Genomic DNA, 21973 nt, shown 5'->3' on the forward strand with positions numbered 1-21973 from the left:
GCAACCATTCATTGACCCCAATCACCATGGCAACAGGCATCAGCATTACTCACGCTTTTTTTACTGACCAATTTCCTCTTTGTCTGTCTGATGTGTCTGTTCCTGAACATCTGCCTTTCGGTCTTACCAGCTCCGTCTTTTACTAAAACGCTTATTTTCCAGCATTGTTACACCGTTTCTTTCCCTGAGAGAGAAAATCTGCCAAAACACAACAACCTGCTGATACAATGTTAATCATGGACAGGCCAGTGTGTTTCTGTGGTGAGTAAGTGGCTGTCGTGTGGCTTGTGTTGCATCTGCAGCGCCCGCTGCCACAGGCAAAGTGCCCTTGAGTAGCATACTGATGCTGAAAAGCTCTGTGCTCAGTCCTGTTCACGGCAAAATAATCATAACATGTCAGTCTTTCTCTCATTGAAGTCTCAAATTTGTGTCTAAGTGACAAAAGTATAATTATATAGTATAGAATCAGAATCAGAAACTGTTTATTGCCAAGTACATTACACATACAAAGAATTTGGCTCGATGATTGGTGCGTAACAGTAAACACAGTGCAATGGTATAAGACATAATTTTCAAAATAGAATATATGAAAATGTACAATAAATTAAATAAACAAACAAATAAGAGTATGTTAAAACAAGTATATTATTAAATAATAATAATTTGTATTGACTAAAAAGACATTTATTTGCCTCTATGTGATCTGTATTATTCTTCCATGTTTTTACACACCATCACTTGTTGCAAGAAAAAAGGTGAAACTACACTGTCAACATAAAAGCAGCTCACTGTATTCTGATTGAAGAATTGCAGATTTTAAGATAAAATTGTCTTATCACATGTCTTCACTTGCTGTCTTTGTCTATAAGTGAGCAGACGCAGGTGGTTTTGGGGTGGCGACAGTAACTGCAGCCCATCCTTCTTCTCTTTGTTCTTACATCCTTAACCACACTCACCCAGCCTCTATTAACAACCAATTTTGGTCCCCTCAAACAAACATGTGCAGCTTTTACATTGATCTACTGCATTGTGAAAGGTTTCTTTATAACAGGATAGGAGTCCTAGTCATCATGTTGTCAAATTGTCTCAATGATTTTGACCACAGCAGCCTTCTCCCCCCAGAAATCATCTATTCCCCGTTCTCTCTTTGTTTCATTTGTACACGCCTCCGTCTGTCCATCTGACAGTCTCTCTATCTCTGTCTGCCTGCTGTCTGACAGTAACCCCCCTTCATTAGCTGCTGGCATGAATCTGAGGACTGTGTGTTTGGGAAAGGCTGTATACAAGTATACAAAAGGACAAGCAAAGAGAATCACAAATGTAAAAGTGGACATACGTATATTAATCAAAAAAGCTACATTTTCATCGCATAAAGTGTTCGAAGCTGTTCAGCCATCCATTTAACATAACGCAACTTGATTCAAGTCTCAATAGCACCTTTAGCACAGGCACGTGCATACAGACTCTATCAAAAGAGCCTCCAGTAAATGATCCTCTCACAAAAAATACACACGTGCCTAAACAGACTGCCTTTTCACACCAACAACAAGCCAAGCCAAACACTAGTATCTTCTGTCTGTCTAACAAAGACGCCTTCACTGCTTCCCTTTAAAGCCCCCACCCAACACACAACAAACATCACACTCATTCCCTGAAAAAACATTTGACTGCCCCGATGGCTGATGAGACAAAGAGACCAAACATGATGCTGACAGAAAAGACCATTGCTCGTGTCCTCTCGCCTCAGTTTAATGGTATTTAAGAAAATTGGGCCGACTGAGACAAAGTAATGAGCGGATCCAGTGCAATCCAGTTGAAATTTGTTGAATTATTCTTTTAAACTAAAACTATACTTAAAGTAACAGTTCCACATTTTGGGAAAATACACTAATTTGCTTTCTTGCCAAGAATTAGAAGAAAGATTGATACCACTCAAGTATCTGTACGGTTAATGTAAGTCTATAGCCATCAGTCGGTCAGTATAGCTTAGCATAAAGACTTGAAACAAGGGGAAACAGCTAGCTTGCCTCTGACCAAAGGTAACAAAATCCACCCACTAACACCTTTAAAGCTTCTAAATATCCAGGAGACCAGAGTAAACACAAAGTAGTTTTTATACTTTGGTTTTTAAACAAATAAGACATAACATCTTACTGAGCTTTACATATGGTGGAATAGGTATAACATATTGCCAGAGCCAGGCTAGCCTTTCCCCTTGTTTCCAGTCTTTATACTAAGCTAAACTGCCAGATATGATACAATATCAGGCAGTTTACAATATTATATTTTTCCTGCTCTGTGCTTTAATACAAGGTGTTCCAATAAGAAAGGCGACTTTTACTTTTAAAGAGGACATGGCTGTCAATGCTGGTGGATTCTTGCTTCAAACTTCTTGTCAGGGATATTTGATTATGAGCAGCAGAGGATAATGGACAACAGTGGCCTGTGCAGTATCTATATAATTCAACAAAGCATTACCACAAACACACTTGAAGTCAGAAGACACAGTTTCTCTGCTTCCCAGCAGCTGTCGGACCACCTGCCTGCTCACCTCACTAAAGTAGACCATTACTCCAAACGTGATGCGTCTGTGTTATCATTACTCATAAGCAGAATTTTTGTACGGCACTCTCTATAAACACGATACATTTATAAATATTTCTGGTCAAGCAGTCTGGGATGTGGGAACGTCATTATATCATTCCAGAGTACATTCCATCAACAGGCCAACAGGAAGTGTGTTCGAAGCTTCGGAGTGCAAAGCGGAGAGAAATGATTTCCCTCTAATGTATTGTAACCGCAACTCAAGCCAGGTGGAACTGCTTTTTCTTGGAAAATACAACATATTTCTCTCCTCTCTTGCCAAGAGAAAAAAGGCTGAGAGTGAAACAGGGAAAACTCAGCGACGGTTTTCCACAGGAAGCTACTCTGCTGACTTTGAGAAATGCAACTTGAGTTACATCATCATCAAGTGACCATAACTGCTCTGTTGCCAGAAAGTCTTGAACCCGTGTGAGGGAAAGAAACAGAGGGTTATAAAATCATGAATCTACAATCTGCTCCCAAACATCAAGGTTTCCTATATCGGCACATATACTGTGTGTACGCACAAACCTACCCTACCTCCTGCTGATCCTATCCGTGCTGTGCGCTAAAAGTGGCACTTAATTTCGGCACGTTTTCAGTTTAAATAATTCTCATTAGCATAACAAAAAATCCCCTCTTAATGTTGTTCATGGTGGAGCGTGTTGGGCTCATTTCCACTGCATCCTCACAGGAGGAGGCAACAGCACTGATCTCCGAATTTTGTGGCTCTTTTTGTTGGCCAGTAAAAAGCAATAGCTAGATTTGGGTCGTATTCACTCCTTTAATGTAGGCAGATCATTTCTAAATATTGAAAAAGAAGGAATGGAAGAAAAAGATGCAACCACAAGGCACCTCAAGCCTTCCGACATGTCGTTCAGATAAGCTATCAAACATACAGAAACATACTTTCCGAACTGCACTTGTATCTGAAAATGTTTTTAATGTGACAAAAGGCAGCACAAGTAGAACTGTGGCCTGGGTGGAGTTGGGAGTTTTGGTGTTGAACCATTTAGGGCTCGAGGGCACGTTTGATCATGCTCCACTCACACTCTGAGGAATGTGCACTCACAGACTCACTCCCCACATAGTTTAAATGACGGGCCTCATCTTCTCAAATTAGGGGGTTAAAGAAATAGTTGGAAGATGAAGGGATGGACAAATCTGATCAAGAACAGGAATGTCAAGATCACTTGATGCCACATGGCAGCAATATTCCCTGTGCATCTATTTTTTTGTGATTTGAGAAACTGTGATGGCCCAGCAGAGCTAACTGAAAGCAACAGGAAGCCAAAAGGGACAGCAAACTCATCCCATACTCCAACCCCTTTAACCTTTGCTGACCTGCCAGCGGGGTGTAACCAGCAGACGACACGCACACAGACGCAGCTTGCATGAGAAACACAGGGGAGGAAAAAGACCTCCTGTGGTGTACAAGCACTTTGTTCCCAGGCCTCTTTTGCCTCTGTCCTCTTTGCACCCATCCAACTAACAGCCAGTTGATTGTGAGGGAAGACAGAGGAGCTGTGGAGTGCAGAGATGGAGTCGCACTGGGAGATTATCCTCTCTACAGTCCAGAAGACAAAGTGTGGGACTGACAGCAGCGACTTGCCAAGTATCTTGGGTGTTATGTTAAGACCATAGCTAAATATTTACATCACATCTGTATATTAGTCTGGGAGGGAATGAATGTATGTATCCCAGTCCCTCAGACAGACACAAGAGACTTTATGTAGTGGATACGGGAGCTCCTTATTGGCTATTGTACACACAGAAATAAGAACAGTTCAGCTGGGCTGATCCACAAAGAATCAGTTTCAGTATACAGATCCACAGATGAATTAAAATCAGTGTCTTTTGAATTTGTATCCAGCTGCCTCGGAGGAACAAAATCTCCCATTTATGAGAGCTATTGTAAAGAGGAACACGCACGAACGAACGCATCCTAACAGAAAAAAGGACAATGTTCAAATTAGTTATTACCTCTCTGCAATCATATTTTCTAAAAGCAGTTTTATAGTGTAAAACACGCTTGATGTTCTCGCTACACGTGGATGACTCTACATTGCAAGAGCTCAAGAGATATTATAATGCTGTGATGCCAGTGACTAACCCAGCTATGTATCACAACACCCACACGCCTGCAGCCATGAACAAAAACTAAAATCAGAATGAAAGTGCATGTTATCCTTTAGGATATTTCAGCCCTTTCTTTCCATCAAAACAGGCTTTTGAGGACATAGTAGCACATTAAGATGGCAGCGTGAGGTATTGCTCACTGGAAACAACAGTAGTCCGCTGCAAACTTGACTAGCGATGATAAAAATAAGCAAGAATTTGGATAAAACCACCTCTGCAAAGCACCTGTTAAAACTTGTGTTCACATATATACAGGGAGTAGAAACTCTACTTCATACACCCCTCATAAGATCTGGTTTGTAAAATGTTGATAAATAACTGAAAGGAGCATAATACAGATATTGATCGACTGATACAGACAGGTTTACAGGTAAAGAAAATCTGCATTCCTCAGGATTTGCAAAGCACAATGAGACGGTGTTCCTCTTAACTTAGCACAGAGCATGACTTCTTTCTTAAAGAATGTCTGGTACAGATATGGCCTTCCTTTTGTTTCAGCCCTGAAACTCACACACACACACACACACACACACACACACACACACACACACACACACACACACACACACACACACGGTATACATAAGCCAATGCAAATATACACAATAATGAGTATGCACTGTATTAAGAAATGTTAGACACAAGCACATGCACATACATCACCAGTCAGAAACCCGATCCCATGTGGTGACATTTACAAAATGCTGCTTTTTAGGGCTGGGCAATAAATGTAATATTAATATTTAACATATCTCTATATAATTGTTGAAATAGTAGTAGCATCAAAATATTGTCTTTCATATTTCTTATCTCTAATTGAAAGATAAGTAATTTATTTTATATGTGCTTATGCCATTTTTACTTAATTTGAGTGCGGACAGAGGGCAGAAAAGTGAAACACTAAATTATATTAGATTAAATGGGATGAAAATTAGTTAAACTTCCACTCAGGGATTTTAAGTGCTTGATGACAATATTATTTGAATCTCCTTGGACCACCATAATAGTCTTGATGCTGTTTGAAAGTGACATCTGTGAGTACAGTTTATTACAATTAGTGCACTGTGTCTGATATGTATAAGAAGCCTACTGTGAATTGATTTTATGATTTTGTTCAATTTCTATTTTTACTGAAATACGACTGTAAATTGCTGTTTTTCTCTTTTAGGGCACAAATATCATGCAGGAAGTCCTCCAAGCAAGAGGTTTATGTTTGTCACAGTGAATAGGTCATGGCTTAGTATGGAAACAGTATGTGTTAATATTTGATTATATGCCTCTTCCCACGCTAACCTACAGTAGCAGAGCTAAAGATATATGTTCAAAGTAAAGGCGTCTATTTATGGCTCTGTGTGATGTGAAAGAGAAAAGATGCTGCTTTGAACCAGCTGTGTACCAGAAGAAAGAAGTGAGCTTTGCACAACAGCCAGCTTCCCTCCTGTTATCTTTGGCAGCACTGACACCACAGTCAGACCTGCCAAAGAGGAAACAACCACCGATTTACACTTTTATCCATCTACTCAGGAAGAGGCACATTCTGGCTGTCTGGTTGGCATTAGATAATTATATGATCATGTGCATCTCACTCACGCAATGTGATCAAAGCTTGGCTAAAACGCAACCTACGGTCTGGTTTTGGTTTTCTGGGTTTAGTTGTGGTTCACTGATGCACTTTACTTCCCCAAACAGGACTATTTCTGATAGTCATTCTCTTGAGGAACCTGAGTACTCAATGCATTTTTAGAAGTATGCATGTGAGTTAAGACACCATTAAGTTTGTAGTTCTGTAATAATTAAAAAATATATATTTTTAAACTGTTGCATGTAAAAGTGTTACTCCTTTAACTTTGGGTTACTACCATCTATCTATCGCTACACAGCATTATAAAACACATGCAGGAAATTACTTCTTACTCCTGCTAATATTTTTTACTATATTCTTGAAAAGTCACTTAAGATGCACTGGAAGCCACACATTTTCAGGGTTTTTTCCCGGCAGGATGTTTTTATGATCATATGCGTGAGACCGAAGAGGTCAAAAGGAAAAGTATTCCTCAATCATTGCAGAGCAGTGGCTGTTAAGCAGTTAGCAGTTTTCTCTCACAGCATAAAGTTTCTGCAGGTGTGAATGTGTTGTCTATATGCTCTTAACAGAAAACTTTTCACCCAATACATGCTGGGATGGGTGCCAGCCCCTGTAATGTAACTATAATGCGATGTTGGGTTGTTAAAAAAAGGATGGAAGTATATTTCATTCATGGTAAAGGTGAGCTAACATTAAAGGTTAATACAATCAGCCACATTGTACTGTGATTCACCTATTTTGTCAGTGAAGACAGTAGCTGCAATCTCAAAATCTTAAAAGACCCGTCAGCACATTTTAAAAAGTCACACAGCCCCCAATGTTTTCGATGAATGGCTGTTTAATAAAGCACTCTCTCACTCTCTCTCTCTCGCCCAGTTTCTAATGGCCTGATCTGGTGATTAATTCACTCCATAAATGCAGCCTCTATCACAGAATGTTGCGATGGATGCTGTGACACCAGAGTTTATTTTACAGTTGAGGACACTAAGCAGATTTTAATTTCTAATGCCAAACTTCAAGCACGTTCTCAGTCGAAATCCCATGATCGGGCATTCATGTGTAATATGATTGTGTATTTATTAACTAATCATTAAAAAGACATGTGGTATTGGTGTGATGGGAGAAAAAGGGGGACTTGATGGAAAGTGGAGAGAAGGTTCAGGGATTGAGAAAGAATGAAGAAACAGGTTTACATTAGCACATGGGGTGGTCTTACACAAGACCCCAGCACACTGAGACAGCTAGAGAAACAAAGCAGGCAGGACACAGAGCTGGCGTCTGGAAAATGTACGCAGTTAGACAGTACAGTGTTTCTTGGTTTAGCTTGGAGGGATTTCATAAAATAGTGCATCTGAACAAGAGCAAAAGAGACAAATGGTTGTTTTTTGATACCAACCTCTGCTGTGATTCTTCTCAGGTTATTTTACATGAGGTGAATGTAAATAGGTAACATTTCGTTTTAGATGTCCCATAGTTTGCTAATAACTTGTCTAGCTTGTTTCCTAAGAAGAACTTTGTAAAACAGTGCTAATGATGGAGTATTCTAAAGGAGTTGATGAGCTGAGTTAATTTTGTTGCATTGAGTTTATAAGCAGTTGTTAATCTTTAGGGGGATTTCCTTGAAATATTTGACTGGAAAACTAAGAGATTAAAATGTTACATTTTTCAATGTTCAATAGGTCTGGAGTGCATTCAATAAAAACAGTGGGGTTACATTACAAATTATTGGAATTAAATTCTTGGATGTAAATTGAAAACTCTAGTTTCCCTATAATCAGTACCGGATTAAATAATCCTTTCCTTTCCAAACCTTTCTTTAAATTTAAATACATGTAAAATCCCTTCTAAGAAATTGTTAGTAAACTAGAGTGCAAACGGAGACATTATATTTGTCTGTGACATTTGTATGAAGTGCTTTATTGCCCTCTTGTCCAAAGTAATCCGCACGTTTCACTCACCGTGAAACTTTTAGTTATGCCTGCTTCATATACAGTTGAGCCTTAATCTCCCTTCCCTGCAGCCAAAATCTCTCTTACAGAATCTCCCTGTTCAGCTAGCTACATCTGTCTACACAGATGTAGTCACACTGTGACATATGTGCACACACACACACACATACACACACACACACACACACACACACACACACACACACACACAATAATTCCAACCACTATTCTATAAAGCTAGGGTATATGGAGCATGGTCATCCTTCCTTCCTGCTCCAAGACATATTGTCCATTATAGAACGGTGACTTTGCTTCAGCTGTTCTGATTTTTTCCACTTGTATGCGACGGGCAATCCATCCAACAAATGGAAGGAGGCACTCCCCATGCGGAAGAGTGCATGTATGTGTGACTTTGTGGAGGCGGGAATGATGGATCCAAGAAAGTGCGGGACTGCTGACACGGCAGATGGGAATGTTTTCATTTGGTTACAAAGAATTCCACAGAGATCTGAGGCGAGGATGCAGGCTGAATAATGTAAGAACGCAGAATGTGAAGTGAATCCATCAGTTTTTAAGAGAGCAATCAGTGCCCCTGTCTCTCCTCGTGTCTCTATAGGAGATTGGCCTGTCCATCACACTTTTGGTGTCAGCACTGCAGGGGTTTCAGGGGATTCAGAGGATTTAATGAGGATCAGGGCTGGTGGGCCGCCAAACACACAGTGAGCCTGCGAGGAAACAATCAAAGACGAATGTCTCAAAACACTGTAGCTGAGATTAAAAAGGAGCAACTGAGAAGATAAAACTAATTTAAAAAAAACCTTGAAAAAAGATAGATGCCAATAAATGGTGGTGTTTACTAAAGACACCGGAAGTTAAAGTCAGTGGTCAACAATTCTGACACAATCCTGTTAAGCTTCCTCCTCACCGCGTCACATACCGCCCGGGGCGACAGGAACGTGGGTGGAGGAAGAGAGAGAGAGAGATATGAGTGAAATGGTTGAAGACGAGTAAACAGGAAGAAGAAACAACAAGTCGAAAACAATAATAAGATGTGAAGGGAAAACTACACTGCACAAAACTATAAGAGAGCAGAACTAAAACAAAGGCAGAGAAAGTTGGGCCAAATCTGAACCAGCTGCTTAACTGGATCCCAGATGTGAGCGAGTGAGAGTAAACACACACCATCTCTCCTCCTAGTTTGCATGAGACAGCTATGAGCCAGAGTGAACTGCATGACTATTTCATTTGTCACCTCAGGGAAGCTGTGTACGAGCAGCACTCACCATTTGACAGTACAGCTGTCCGCTTCTTCTCCTGGCTGTCCTCTGTGCAAATCTTTTCATTCATGCTTTGCTGCCAGAGTGTGTGTCCAGCCACACAACGTAACTCATGACGCATTCAGTGTGTTAATGTATGAAATATCAGGCAGGTTACCAGGACTACAGTAACGATTGAGACCATTAATCCCTCTTCACTTCCTGTATTCCATCCTCTGTCCTTGGTCTACACCTCCTCTGAGTCAATCCACCCGATCAATCCATCCTTCTATCTATGTGCTCCTCCTCTCAATCAATTATCTCCCCTATCCTGTCAGCCATCTATCATCCCTCCAGCCATACCAGATTCTCTCCCTGCATCCTTCTAGCTACATGCAGTTAGAAGACAGACTCAGGTAATCTACTGAAACCCAATCCGCCTTGCTGCTGCGGCCCTGACATTGATCCATAGCCATGGAGAAAAGGAGGAGGAGAAACAAAGGTAAAAGGGTGAGAGCAGGACATAATACCTAGGATAGATGTCAAGAGGAAGACAAACGTGTGCAACTGCCACAGTGAAAGACAGAATTACTGAGGGTAGGAGTAAGAGGGATGACAGATGTTGACAAAAGAGCTCTCACTCTTTATCTTTTTCTGTCTTTAATCTGCCAGTTGGTTAAACCAGTTAGGTTGCTTTTTTTAAGGAGAGCAGGGCTCGTCAACACAATATAATACACACATTGTGTGTGGATGACAAACATCCACTTGCGGCTAAACGTTTCTTTTCACAGGAACATTGTAAAATTAGTCATACCATCGTCAGAGGCATGGATTTCTTTGACCAACATGATCTTGAATGATAAACAGATGAACTGAAGAATGAATGTGAGTATGTGTGTGTGTGTGTGTGTGTGTGTGTGTGTGTGTGTGTGTGTGTGTGTGTGTGTGTGTGTGTGTGTGTGTGTGTGTGTGTGTGTGTGTGTGTGTGTGTGTGATGGATAGACAATCTTGTGGAACTGGCTTGTCCCGATACATTTCTAACTTTTTGACATGAGCCACAGGATGTCAACAAGGACTGCAGTTGATATTTCATGGTAGAGTTTAGTTTTTAAATGGTTTACCCTGACCAAGAAATGCTTCGGGAGGAGAAATAATTTACTGATCCTTTAACTCTACTGTATAAAGAATGGCAAAATTGTGTATGAGAAAATCCCAAACAAATAGAAAGCCACCATGAAGTTGAAAGTTCTGTTTCTGCAGACAAAAACCTCTCTGTTTTGAGACATTTGTTCTCATTCAGGACCTCTTTATTCTGCAGTGTAAACCTTTCACCCTGCAGAACACGAGCGTAAAAATAGTTGTGTGACACTATAGCACCATATGCCATAAAGAGTCTTTAATGTGCAAACATGCATGCTGTTACTGTACATGTTCAACAACTGTATGCATGTGTGCATACATGTACTAATGTCTTGAGAGGGTTTATCCATGCATGTCTAAATGTGTGGCAGTCAGCACAGAAGTCTGGCTCACCATAGATACATTCCACGTATTACATGCCGGCTAGTCCTGCTTGTTTCCTCCAGTGTGATTTAACGACTTCCTGGGGAGCGAACTCTCCACGGCAAGTCTTTGAGTTCACAGTTCAGACATGATTTACATTTTGAGCGGTTAAACTCTGTCCAGCTAAGTCAGTCTGCTTGTTTTTCAGTCAGTCAATAGGACAAAAGATATAGGCTAATTGCCATATCACGCCAAACCAGCAAATAGGGCTTTGAGACCGGAAAAAGTCCTGAAAAATGTTTAGTGAAGACAAAAGAAGTGTTTAAACAGGACACCCAAGGAGAGACAAACGTTTCCCACTGAGAAAATACCATGTAGTGCCAAGATGAAGAAAGCAGCCCAGGAACAAGATGCAGGCAATTTACCTAATAGTTCTGATTCAACAGGCCTTGGCAGGATTTTAATAAACTCCCCACCAAACCCTGATCTCAGTGGGGATGAATGATTGCAGTGAGATCTGTTGTATAAGATTTGTTCTGCGATAGGACCTCTACATCTGCAAAAAACCTATGGCTGCACAATTAATCAAATATTAAACACAATCACTAATTTTGGTTTCCCACAATAAAATGAACATCCTCAACTGCAATACTGACATTTATCAAATCAAGCGCTTCCTAAACTAACAGCCAGCCAATAGGGGGCGATCCTAATTTTTGGCTTCACTTTTAAAAGTCAAGGTGAAAGCAGTGCTCTGTTGATTTAAATGTGAAAATAAAATAAAAATATGTTGTGCTTCAAATCAATCAATAATTGTGATGAATAATCCTGGTCTCAATATTGATCAAAATAATCCTGATTATCATTTTGTCCATAATCGTGCAGCCCCACACAAACCTAACTGACCTTGTGAATTGTTTTCCAATGTTTTATTTAAGGTAATTTCAAAATTGACTGGTGATCAATGTAAGTCATAAATACTTTCTTATTTAGAGTGCATGCTCCTGCTGATGGCAATGTCTTTATTGCGGAAGTCATTGCTTTAATTATTTGCTTCTTACCCTTTGATCTACCTAGACATCAATCCTTGCTCTGTAATTGGAAAACTGAGTGAGGCAGAGGCGTTACAGTTGTGACTATTAAGTGACCGCTTGCTAAACTTCTCCCATGAAACGCAAATGTTCAGTCATAGCTTAGCAATTGTAACTAAGCACCTGCTTTTATTTGGTTTAGGGAAGTTTACATAATAAAAATATTGTCTATAATATAGTGGCTAACCAGCTTTACTCCACAATGTAGGATTGTTGCTGCTTCTTTATTTCCATGTTTTGTGCATGAATTATCAACAGTTCATGTTGCAGACTTTTTTCCTGGTATGTGCAGCTTTATCTTTAATGTGTATAGCCATCATGTCCTTATATAAGAGCCTTTTACATGGTTCTTGATTTAAAATGATTCGGCTGGAGTTTTCGACCATCTTACTAAGTTAGTTTCATCAGCCGTAGCTAGCAGTACACTTTAGCCAAAAATCCTGAGTCACCGGCTTGAAATGAGAAACCTGTTTTTATTTACTTCTGTGTGAAAATTGGAGACATTCAAGAATGACTCTTAAATTTGATTGGTAAATCTGCCTCCACTATCATTGTAAACTGTATATGCAATTGACAGATGCAAATAAACTAAGAGGGTAGGGGTTTAGTAACTTAGCAAAGGGTCAGTTGTCGGCATAAAATTGCCTTGAATGCACATCTGTACATACAGTGCATTCATGTTAAATCCACAACACACCCTTTGCTGCCCTTAATCTTGAAAAATCAGAGCAAATTGTAAACTGCACTGCGGTTCAAGCATCCTCCCGTGTGAAGCATGACGTGTACCATGACGACAGGTCTTAAAATAACCTCGACTAGATTAGGTTAAAGGGTCAGATTGATATTATGGATAAACCCATAAAGCAATGGCGAATGGTATCTGAACTGGCAAAATATTAATATCCCCCAACAAGCACAGAAATCCTCTGTGCATAAGATCGAAGGCTCACAAGTTCTTTGAACTAAAAATCATACGTAAACTGTGTTGAACCAATTTCTGCAAATCTACATTATCCTGAACACTGCTTCTGAATGGGAAGGGAAATTGTATTGAGGTTTTCAGGGTAAGAGGCTGATAGTGTGTGAGCTTTAATAGGGTGTGTAGGCTATCCAGCTGATTTAATCAGAGACTGTGGTAGTTACTGATAATCCTATTTCATATATGAGTCCCCTGCTAAGTCTGTCGGCAACACGTGCAGCAGAGCGGCACAAAATCTGCTGCACTGTGGATTCAGTGGAAGTGTCCACGTGCTGAACTGATGCTCTCCCATGAACACGTCAAACTACGTATTGCCTGACAAGCAGGCAGAGACCGGAATATGAAAATATGATAAGCCTACATGCATGCACGTGTAATACAGCATCAGATCAGTACCAGCACTGGTAACAAAAAGCCTTGATGTTTTAAAAGCCCAGTTGTTGAAAATTGGAAGAAGGTAAAGGGGTTCTGAAGAGGCAGAAATCCCTGTTAAACCTTCCTGATGTGTTGTAGGTCTAATTCAATCAATCACCAGTGACAGGAGTGCCATGCACTTGATCTCATGTGAGAGGAATTCCAGATTTGTAAGCACACAAGCAATCCCAATCCGTGCAGTGCACACCATGTTTCACACCATGTTTCAAACAAACAAGGTCAGTAGACACGCAAGATGCTGTGTGAGCAAATGTGCAGCTTGCAAGCTCCGGGGCTGTTAAAAACACTCAATCACTTCCTGAGAAATTATCGGCTTCAATATTTTTGGATTCGACAAACATCTGCAGACAGCTACTGTGTTCTGCCTTTTCCTATTTGAACCCCTTTAGGTCACACGAGATTCCACATGACTCTAATTCATCGCTTATGATATCTGACATCATCTAGAGGCATCAGTTTGACACACACATGCTTTCAAACCAACAAGGGTGGGGCTGCCCTCTTTGTTCAACTGGTCTGCTGTCTTCAGTGAATTTTCTTTGATGAGGAGAGAAAAAGCACCACAAATATCTATATCAGAGAGGGTTAGACAAGACATAGATGCTGGAGTGCCAATAGGATCAAACCTAGTAACCCCTATCCTCCTGCCCACTGACACCACATCTCCATTGACACAACTCCTTTGAAGTAACCACAACTTTTCATGCTTCTGACATGAAAGACGGGTTTCCTGCAGTTCACAGTCAGAGCGTTCCACCAAGGTCTCTACCTTTACACACACAGACTGGGAACTAAAATATTTATGTGAACTGATGGGGACGTTAGATGTTTTTACGAGCCCCGGTGCTCTGCATTGTCTTTTTGTGACACTACTAGGTTACGGGAGTTTAAAAGGTCAACTGGTGGTTAAATGGTTACTGATCTCACCTCCAACATCATTAGGAGTTTACTAAAAGCTATCACTGTCTCCCTGATCATCTACTGCAGCCCAGCCTGTCAGAGCTTGTATCCCATAATGAAAGAGTGTGTTAGTAACAAGGCTTGACGTCATTTAGAAATAGTGCAATGTATACTGTCTGAATTCCCCTCTTTGTAAATCCCAAAAAAAATATTTCCAGTGTATGTATATTTTTAGGGTACACAAATTCAGATAGAAAAAAGTACCCATGCAGTATTCAAAATCTATTCAAATTGCTAAGATGTATTAGTCTAGACCACATTGTGCAGATTAAAAAACACTTTGATCGTAAACTTCTGCTGTTGCGTAAGACCCACCATAGTGGTATTAAACCTACATAAATACATCCTCCCCAGGTGTGGGACTACGTTGACCATAAATAAATTGTTTGACCTTCCTCTACCTTCAAAGAAATGACTATTGATCATAAGCCAAATCTCTCAAGATCAGTGTCAAAGAGACAGAATTCTCAAGCAGAGCAATTTTGTTGACATGGATGGAGAAGCTCCATATTTGGAGGGTAAGAGGACAGGGATTCTAGGCCAGCATGGTGGTTTTCTTTCTGTCCGCACACATCTCCTGCGTACGTGGATGCATTAGGGAGAGTGGTTGGTAATGAGTGTCTTGACATTAGCAACTTAATGTGAGTGGTCTGGGATCTTTTGAAACGTTTTGCCAAGGACTTGATGTTGCAGAGAGGATCTATATCCGGTGAAGTTTAGAGGGTCACGGTGTCTCTCAAAGAGGTTTTGTCCAAAATAAGTTAAAGACAAACAGACAAGGACATTGGGTGACAGCTGGCACTTCATACTTCTACAGCTTTAGTCTGGGACATTTTCCAGGCATCATTGCATTAGCAAACATGCAGTTTATCAATGTCGACCTACTTTGGCAACAGGTAATCTTATTCAGCACATTTATGCTTTTCCTTTGGTGCTATATAATCATCTGCACCGTTTCAAGGTCACCATGTACAGTTCCATTTACTCCGCAAATAACACAACTGTGCCCTACTGAGTGTGTTTCTATGTTGAAGGGGCCAGATATGAGCCTCTCTCTACATCCTTGACTGAGGCAGAGGGAGAGGTAGTTGACCTCCGAAGCGGCTGGTCACCCTTTGCAACAACAGCGCTACTTTCCCTAATCCGACAAGAGAAGGCAGCGTGGTGCATATTTATATATTTCACAGGCTGCTGGCCAACAGGACTTTATAATATCAGATGAGCAGAATGATGATGTGTGTAAAAGGAGGATTATAGGTGATGGTGATGCAGGCGGGGGAATAAAAATATACAGACAGTTAAGAGAAACCAGGGCGCCACACAAATATCTAGAGCATCAAGGAGCACTTTAATCTGCCAATAAATGGAGACATGCTTTTAAAATAATGCAGAAAATCACATATAAGAGGGGCCAAAAGCCCCTTTTTACATAGTGCTTTCAAATCTATTACTAAATCCAGATCACTAACAAGTTCAATAAACTAAAAATGTCCTTAAACTTCCTTTATTTAAGAATATATCATGATGTAGTCTCTCTCTCTCTCTCCCTCTCCCTCTCTCGCTCTCGCTCTCGCTCTCTCTCTCTCTCTCTCTCTCTCTCTCTCTCTCTCTCTCTCTCTCTCTCTCTCTCTCTGATTGTGGAACTTAACTGGGTCTAGAAGAGCAGCACAAGCAAAAACATTTTGTATTTATTTGTAAGAGAAGGTGCCAAGAAATGAATTGAAAAAAGAATCACTTTGGATCAGCAAACGTAATAAAACATACCTAGTTTGTTTACTTATCACAGGGTTTAAGAGCTGCCTCTATCAAAAAAGCACACAGACTGGTTGTAATCTCATATCTGTTATTCCTGCAAGCAACGATGAAAAGCACAGGGGAAGTACACACCTTAATGCTTAATAGGGGCTGCAGATATCAGAGTCCAGGAACTAGATAAATCATGTAAAACATCTGTATATGTGTGGTTTTCAAATGTATTTCGCGCTTGTTCATTCTTCCTGGCGGCCATGCTTTGACATGCAGCAACATGAAGAGATTATTTGAGGTCAACTAGGATGCAGGTTTGGCAACTTTCATGTGATATGAAGGTGATGAGTGTAACACAATCCCATCCAGTCTTGTATGGGAAACATGACAGTCTACATGCCCACTGGTTTTAGCAAAGATTTGATGCTGAATTTGTTTTAGTAAGTAACTCTTTTTAATGCTGTAATTTTGCAGTTGACTACTGCAACACAGCTTCAACACGATTCTATGGTAATACTTTCTATGACTATATACATGTATATAATGCTTTATGATGACTTATAAGGTCAAGTAATACGTCATAATTGCCTGGCACTCACCAACTTTTTGCAATGATCATAGTGTATTGTAATTCTCATAGTTGTAATACATTATAATCTTTTTTATAAGTTACTCTAAGTTAAATAAAAATACATTTTACAACATTTTATGGTTGTTCTTTCATATATTCAATGTTTTTTTCACTTGAAACATTGACCATTTAGAGTAACTTAAAATCACATTATAGTGCATTTAAAAAAAGTATAATGTATTACAACTATGAGAATTATAATACACTATGATCCTTGTAAAACAAACAAATGTTAGAGTTAGAGTAATTATGAAGTATTATGATACTTGACCTTATAAGTTATTATAAAATGCTTTATATTGTTTTATGATTATTGCTATAACGTATTATGAATTATGAATACGTATATTAATTTGTGTTTTGTGTACAATAATATAAGCAGATTATATCGCATTATAAGTATGTTACTAATGCATTATAGGCATGGAAAGTGTTACCGATTACACTTTTTCTTAATGTCTTGATGTTAAATTAATTTAAAACCTGTTAAATTTTGATTGGCATAAAAGGTCAAATATAAAATGGTAAATGGACTTGTACTTGTATAGTGCTGTTCTGGTCCTACAACTGCTCAAAGCACTTTTAAACTACATGTCATCCACTCATTCACACCCATTCACACTGGGGTGGCAGGAGCTACCATGCAAAAGGTGCCACCTGCCCATCAGCACTAACTAACCATTCACATCCATTCATATATCACAGGCCCCGCAGGCACTGTGATTGAAGGTAAAACCCGCTGACAACATCCCCAAGACTGATAAGACTAGTTTAGGTTGTGTATCACATTTTGCAACAAAACATCCTATGCGTCCAATCTGCCTATCTGTCTCCACCCGTCACTTTCTGAAATCTTGTTGACTCACTCACTCAATCTGTCTGGACAGCCTGATGCAGTTTACTTTATGTGGCCGAGATAAAAAGACAAAGAAAAACGACAGAAAGAGGCCAGGCTGACAGGTACGGCTGGTTCCCCGGTTCTGTAAACCCCCAGCTGCACACTCACTGACCTGAGATACCCATCAATATAACCAGTATTTTAATTTTGTTATTCGTTTGAATTTCATTATTCGTTTCATTGTGACGTACTCGTCCCAATGAAACTCTTCTCGGTATGGGATATTTATTGTAAGGAGTGGTGTCTTTTCAAAGCACCCACTCTCCTCTCCCATTCTTAAATTCTCTGTCCTCTTTTCTCCGAGCTCCCATTTGTCTCTTACAGCAGCTGTTGCTAGGCAACAGCTCACACCCACATATGCATATTAATACTTATATCATAACAATGTCGTCAATGAAAGGACTAAATATAAGTTATCAAAGGTTAATGTAATACTTGCCATTATTTAGTTTTGGTAAAACTTGTTACACTTGTTTGTTAGCAGATGAGTGAGATTATTACAGTAACATGCTAAACGCCTCACTGCTTATCAAAATATCATGTTTAAGTCAATTGTTTTTTTTAGTTCATAATGACCTGGCAGGTGCACAGGGCTTTATCTCAGGTTGTGTTAGAGAATGAATGAATGCAGCAGGTGACAGCTGAATAACAGGCAGGGCAGAGAAGAAAAAAAATAGGTTGGAGTACAGTAGAGTTGAGAGGAAGACTGAACAAAAAAATGTAAGTTATAGCCACACCAGACATATTCTAGAAATTCTTTCACTCTCACCTAATCAAGCATACACACATACAGGACTGGCACAAGTTAAGACCTGCAGTGAGAGGGTGTGTGTGAGCATTTTTAAGCACCATGTGTGGGAAGACAGACAGACCGGCTCTCTGCTCTTCCTACTTCTGTTTCTCCAGAATGACACAACAAAGAGGAGAAAGAAACCTGGGACACCAGTCATTACAACATAATGGAAAATTCTGCAATGACTGTCTTTAATATATGGCAATTTATAGCAATGGTTGTTTTTGCTCTTTGGACAATGCCGTCTTTATTTATTAGTAGTTGTTTAGGTATTTAGAATAGCTCCTGGATATTTGTTTCATTATATCTGGAGGTAAAACTGTGCACTGGTTTCAACTATTACTCTCTTTTCTTTTCTTTTTAGCAGGAAACAGTGTGTGTATTTACATGAACACAAGTATCCTGAGCGCTGTTCAGCGGAGTGTCCAGACAGCCAGAAACCAAATCCCAGACAAACCCTTCACCGACAGATGATCAGAGAAATCTGGATAATATCATGTACACAGAGGAATGAAAAACAAGGTATTTCATACTCCATGTTACATTATAATCCAAATGTGATCTAAACCAGGATAAGGATTTTCACTACCATCATCATGATCGCAGTATTACACAACATTACATTTCCCTACTACAAGGAAACATCAGCTTCCTTTGTCAGTGTTGGAATTTTCCAAATAGCAGTCTTCATTAGACCATGGGAAAGTGAACCAGGCAGAAAATGTCTCTTCCTGTGACCTTACGTCTCAACCATCCATCACTGAGGTGGGATTTAAGCAGCAAATTCAGTGTCTGTCTCTCTCAGCTCTTTCTCTTTCATTCCACTGTCTGCTTTATCACTCAAATCACAAACTATCTGTGAGTCGCACAGCGTTCAACAAGCAGGACAAGTTGTGTCTGAGAGAGAGGAAGAGGGGAGCAACAAAATGACAAACACAGAGAACAGAGAGCAAACAGGCAACAGACACTGACATGAAGAAACAGAACAGAAGACAGACACACAGAGAAAACGGAACAAAATATTTGACAATAAACAGTATAAACCCACATCCTGCTCCTTCTTAGTGAAACACTGAATAAATGACACTATACCAGACAATTTCTCTAACATAATTAACCTACAGCCTACATGCTGTTAGAACTTCCTCTGCTGGTTTCTAAGCGGCCTGCTCAGGAGTGCCAGACTGGCACGTGGACTGAGTGTGGCTACAACCCTCCAGCGGGCAGGCAAGGGGCCGAACAGCTGGATCTGTGCCCAGGATACTATCTCCGTCTCTTGCAGAGAGAAACTCCTCTCCTTGATGCCTCTTTGCCAGCCAGGCAAAGACATGCTGCTGCAAGGGCATCTCCTCTCCAGTCTCCTACCACCACTGAGTGACAGGGCCTCCTCCGTGAGCAAATGAAAAGACTGCACTCAACCTGTATGCCATGCTGTCACACTCATTCACACACAGGTGCCTCCCATCATACACTCTCACTTGTTATAAGGCCACATTAGAGGAGTGTCCCTTTCTTATTCAGTGCATATCAGGTGGTTTATTAAAGCATGCTGGAAATCACTTATCATTTCTACACTAAAGCAAAATGGATCCTCACTGTGCGTGGCAATGAGTGTCCCTCCTCTCATATGTACTGAGCTAAGGTTACAACCCACATTCAAAAACCACATTGGAACCACTGACACACATGTCTCCCACAAATGTATCACAATGCAAATATATGTTTTAACAACTAACCAAATGTGTCATTTAAAAAAAAAAATCAGGATTTTGAAAAATGCAACAAAAAAAATACCAAATTGAAAGAAACACGCCATGCTGTTGAACACATGAGCGAATCATCTTCTGTTGATGCCAACACAAATGCTACATGAGCGGAAAGCAGTCAGTCCCCCTCATAAAAAAATCATGCGTAAAAGAAGGTGTGCCATTTTTGCGCACCGCTGTGATGTGTCTGCGAGGAGCAGCCTTACCTGAATCGGGGTGAATCTTTTATACATTCTTCAAAGTCCACCGTCATTTTTGCGTTTTATCGTGTATTCCCACTTCAGTCTGCCAATGTCATTGCCCGCGGCGGGATGTCGCTTGAACCGTGCGGATGGTGACTGGTGTCCCCTGACGCGCAGCAGTCTGTCGCCTTTCTCCCGGTGGCACCGTGACACAAAATGCGAGCCCGGTGCGCGGCAGTCAGATTATTACTACGCTGCTGCCACTGTTGCCGAGTCAGGCGAGAGGCGTAGCTGCACCGTGGACACTGAAAAAGGAGAGGAGAGCGCCGTCTAGTTACAATCCGCCGTAACAACTCTGGCCAACAGGAGGAATCGTGGTAGGAAGAAGAGCTGAGTCTTGAATAGATATTTGCCCTGATAATATTTACATCAGTATAACAGACACTACAATATAAAACAGAGTGGTGTAGACATCCTCCCATCATCATCCCTCATAATAATACAACAATGGTGATGTGTATGTCTGTTTCATTTAAAAAATAGGGAATATGAGTAGGCCTAATATTTAAAAAAAAATGTAGTTTTAATATTAAGAAAGGGTTACTAGGCTAGTACTTAACCCAATTATCCTGCCAAAACACAATACAATCTTACACTGTCACCTCCAACTGTGCTACCTCCTCATTGACTTGCCCACATGATTAGTAGGCCAAATTAACCCAGATATCTAAAACAGTTGGCAGTTTCAACAAAGGCTTGCAATTATACATTTTGATAGTCTAAAGTGTATACACCTTTAGAGCTTTCTGCAAATATATTGAGTTCTAAAATGAATATCTGAATTTGTTTAATTTAATCGAGGAAATCAGACTTCTATCTCAGATTTATGGAGGTGCATTGCGCAATAGAGAAGTGAAAAGAGCAATTCGCTGCAGGCTGATCGTTTGCCTCTGGATACGATTAATAAAAAGTCTGATTTACTTTCTCTTTTCTTTTTCATGTCATAATCCTCTTCAATCTTGGACTCAGTATGTTGCTCATGTTGACTCTCTTTATCCCACTCGCAGCTGACATATCTCCACTGTCTCTGACCTCAATGGTCTCCGAGGCAGATGGCTTTGCGGCTGGTCAGAGCCGAGGACGCCGACACGCACCGCCTCAGTGGATTATGACGCAATCAAAAAGGGACCGATAAGGGGCAGAGTCCTTGCTCAGACATCAATATTAAACGTTGTGCCTAAAACTATACATTAATGTGCATATGTGTGGTTCATGTATAGTACGTGGATGTCACAGAAGTGCACACGTGCAGAACGCACGTGATCACAGAAATATGGCCAGAGGTGGGATGACCATCATGTGTCTTTAAGCTTGTGTGCAGTGTTTGATACATAGTTTGTATATCTTGACACAGTGCACTTATGTTGGTTGTTGTATCGAGAACAAAATACTGAGTAAAAGTGATACACTAACCCGC

At 40.3% G+C, this 21973-nt stretch overlaps 1 protein-coding gene across 1 annotated transcript in view; it reads right to left on the reverse strand.

The window, feature by feature from the left end:
- LOC137879419 (arf-GAP with coiled-coil, ANK repeat and PH domain-containing protein 3-like) overlaps window positions 1-20778 on the reverse strand; it is a 54114-nt gene extending 33336 nt beyond the window's left edge. The window contains exon 1 of the mRNA XM_068720121.1: window positions 20521-20778. Coding sequence (XP_068576222.1) covers window positions 20521-20567 — 47 coding nt within the window. The 5' untranslated portion in view covers window positions 20568-20778. The remainder of the gene's footprint in view (window positions 1-20520) is intronic.
- Window positions 20779-21973: the final 1195 nt, after the last annotated feature.

The sequence above is a fragment of the Cebidichthys violaceus genome, unplaced genomic scaffold, assembly GCF_023349555.1.
Source record: "Cebidichthys violaceus isolate CVI_PGR_0920_01 unplaced genomic scaffold, fCebVio1.0.p SCAF_25, whole genome shotgun sequence".
Taxonomy (NCBI): Eukaryota; Metazoa; Chordata; class Actinopteri; order Perciformes; family Stichaeidae; genus Cebidichthys; species Cebidichthys violaceus.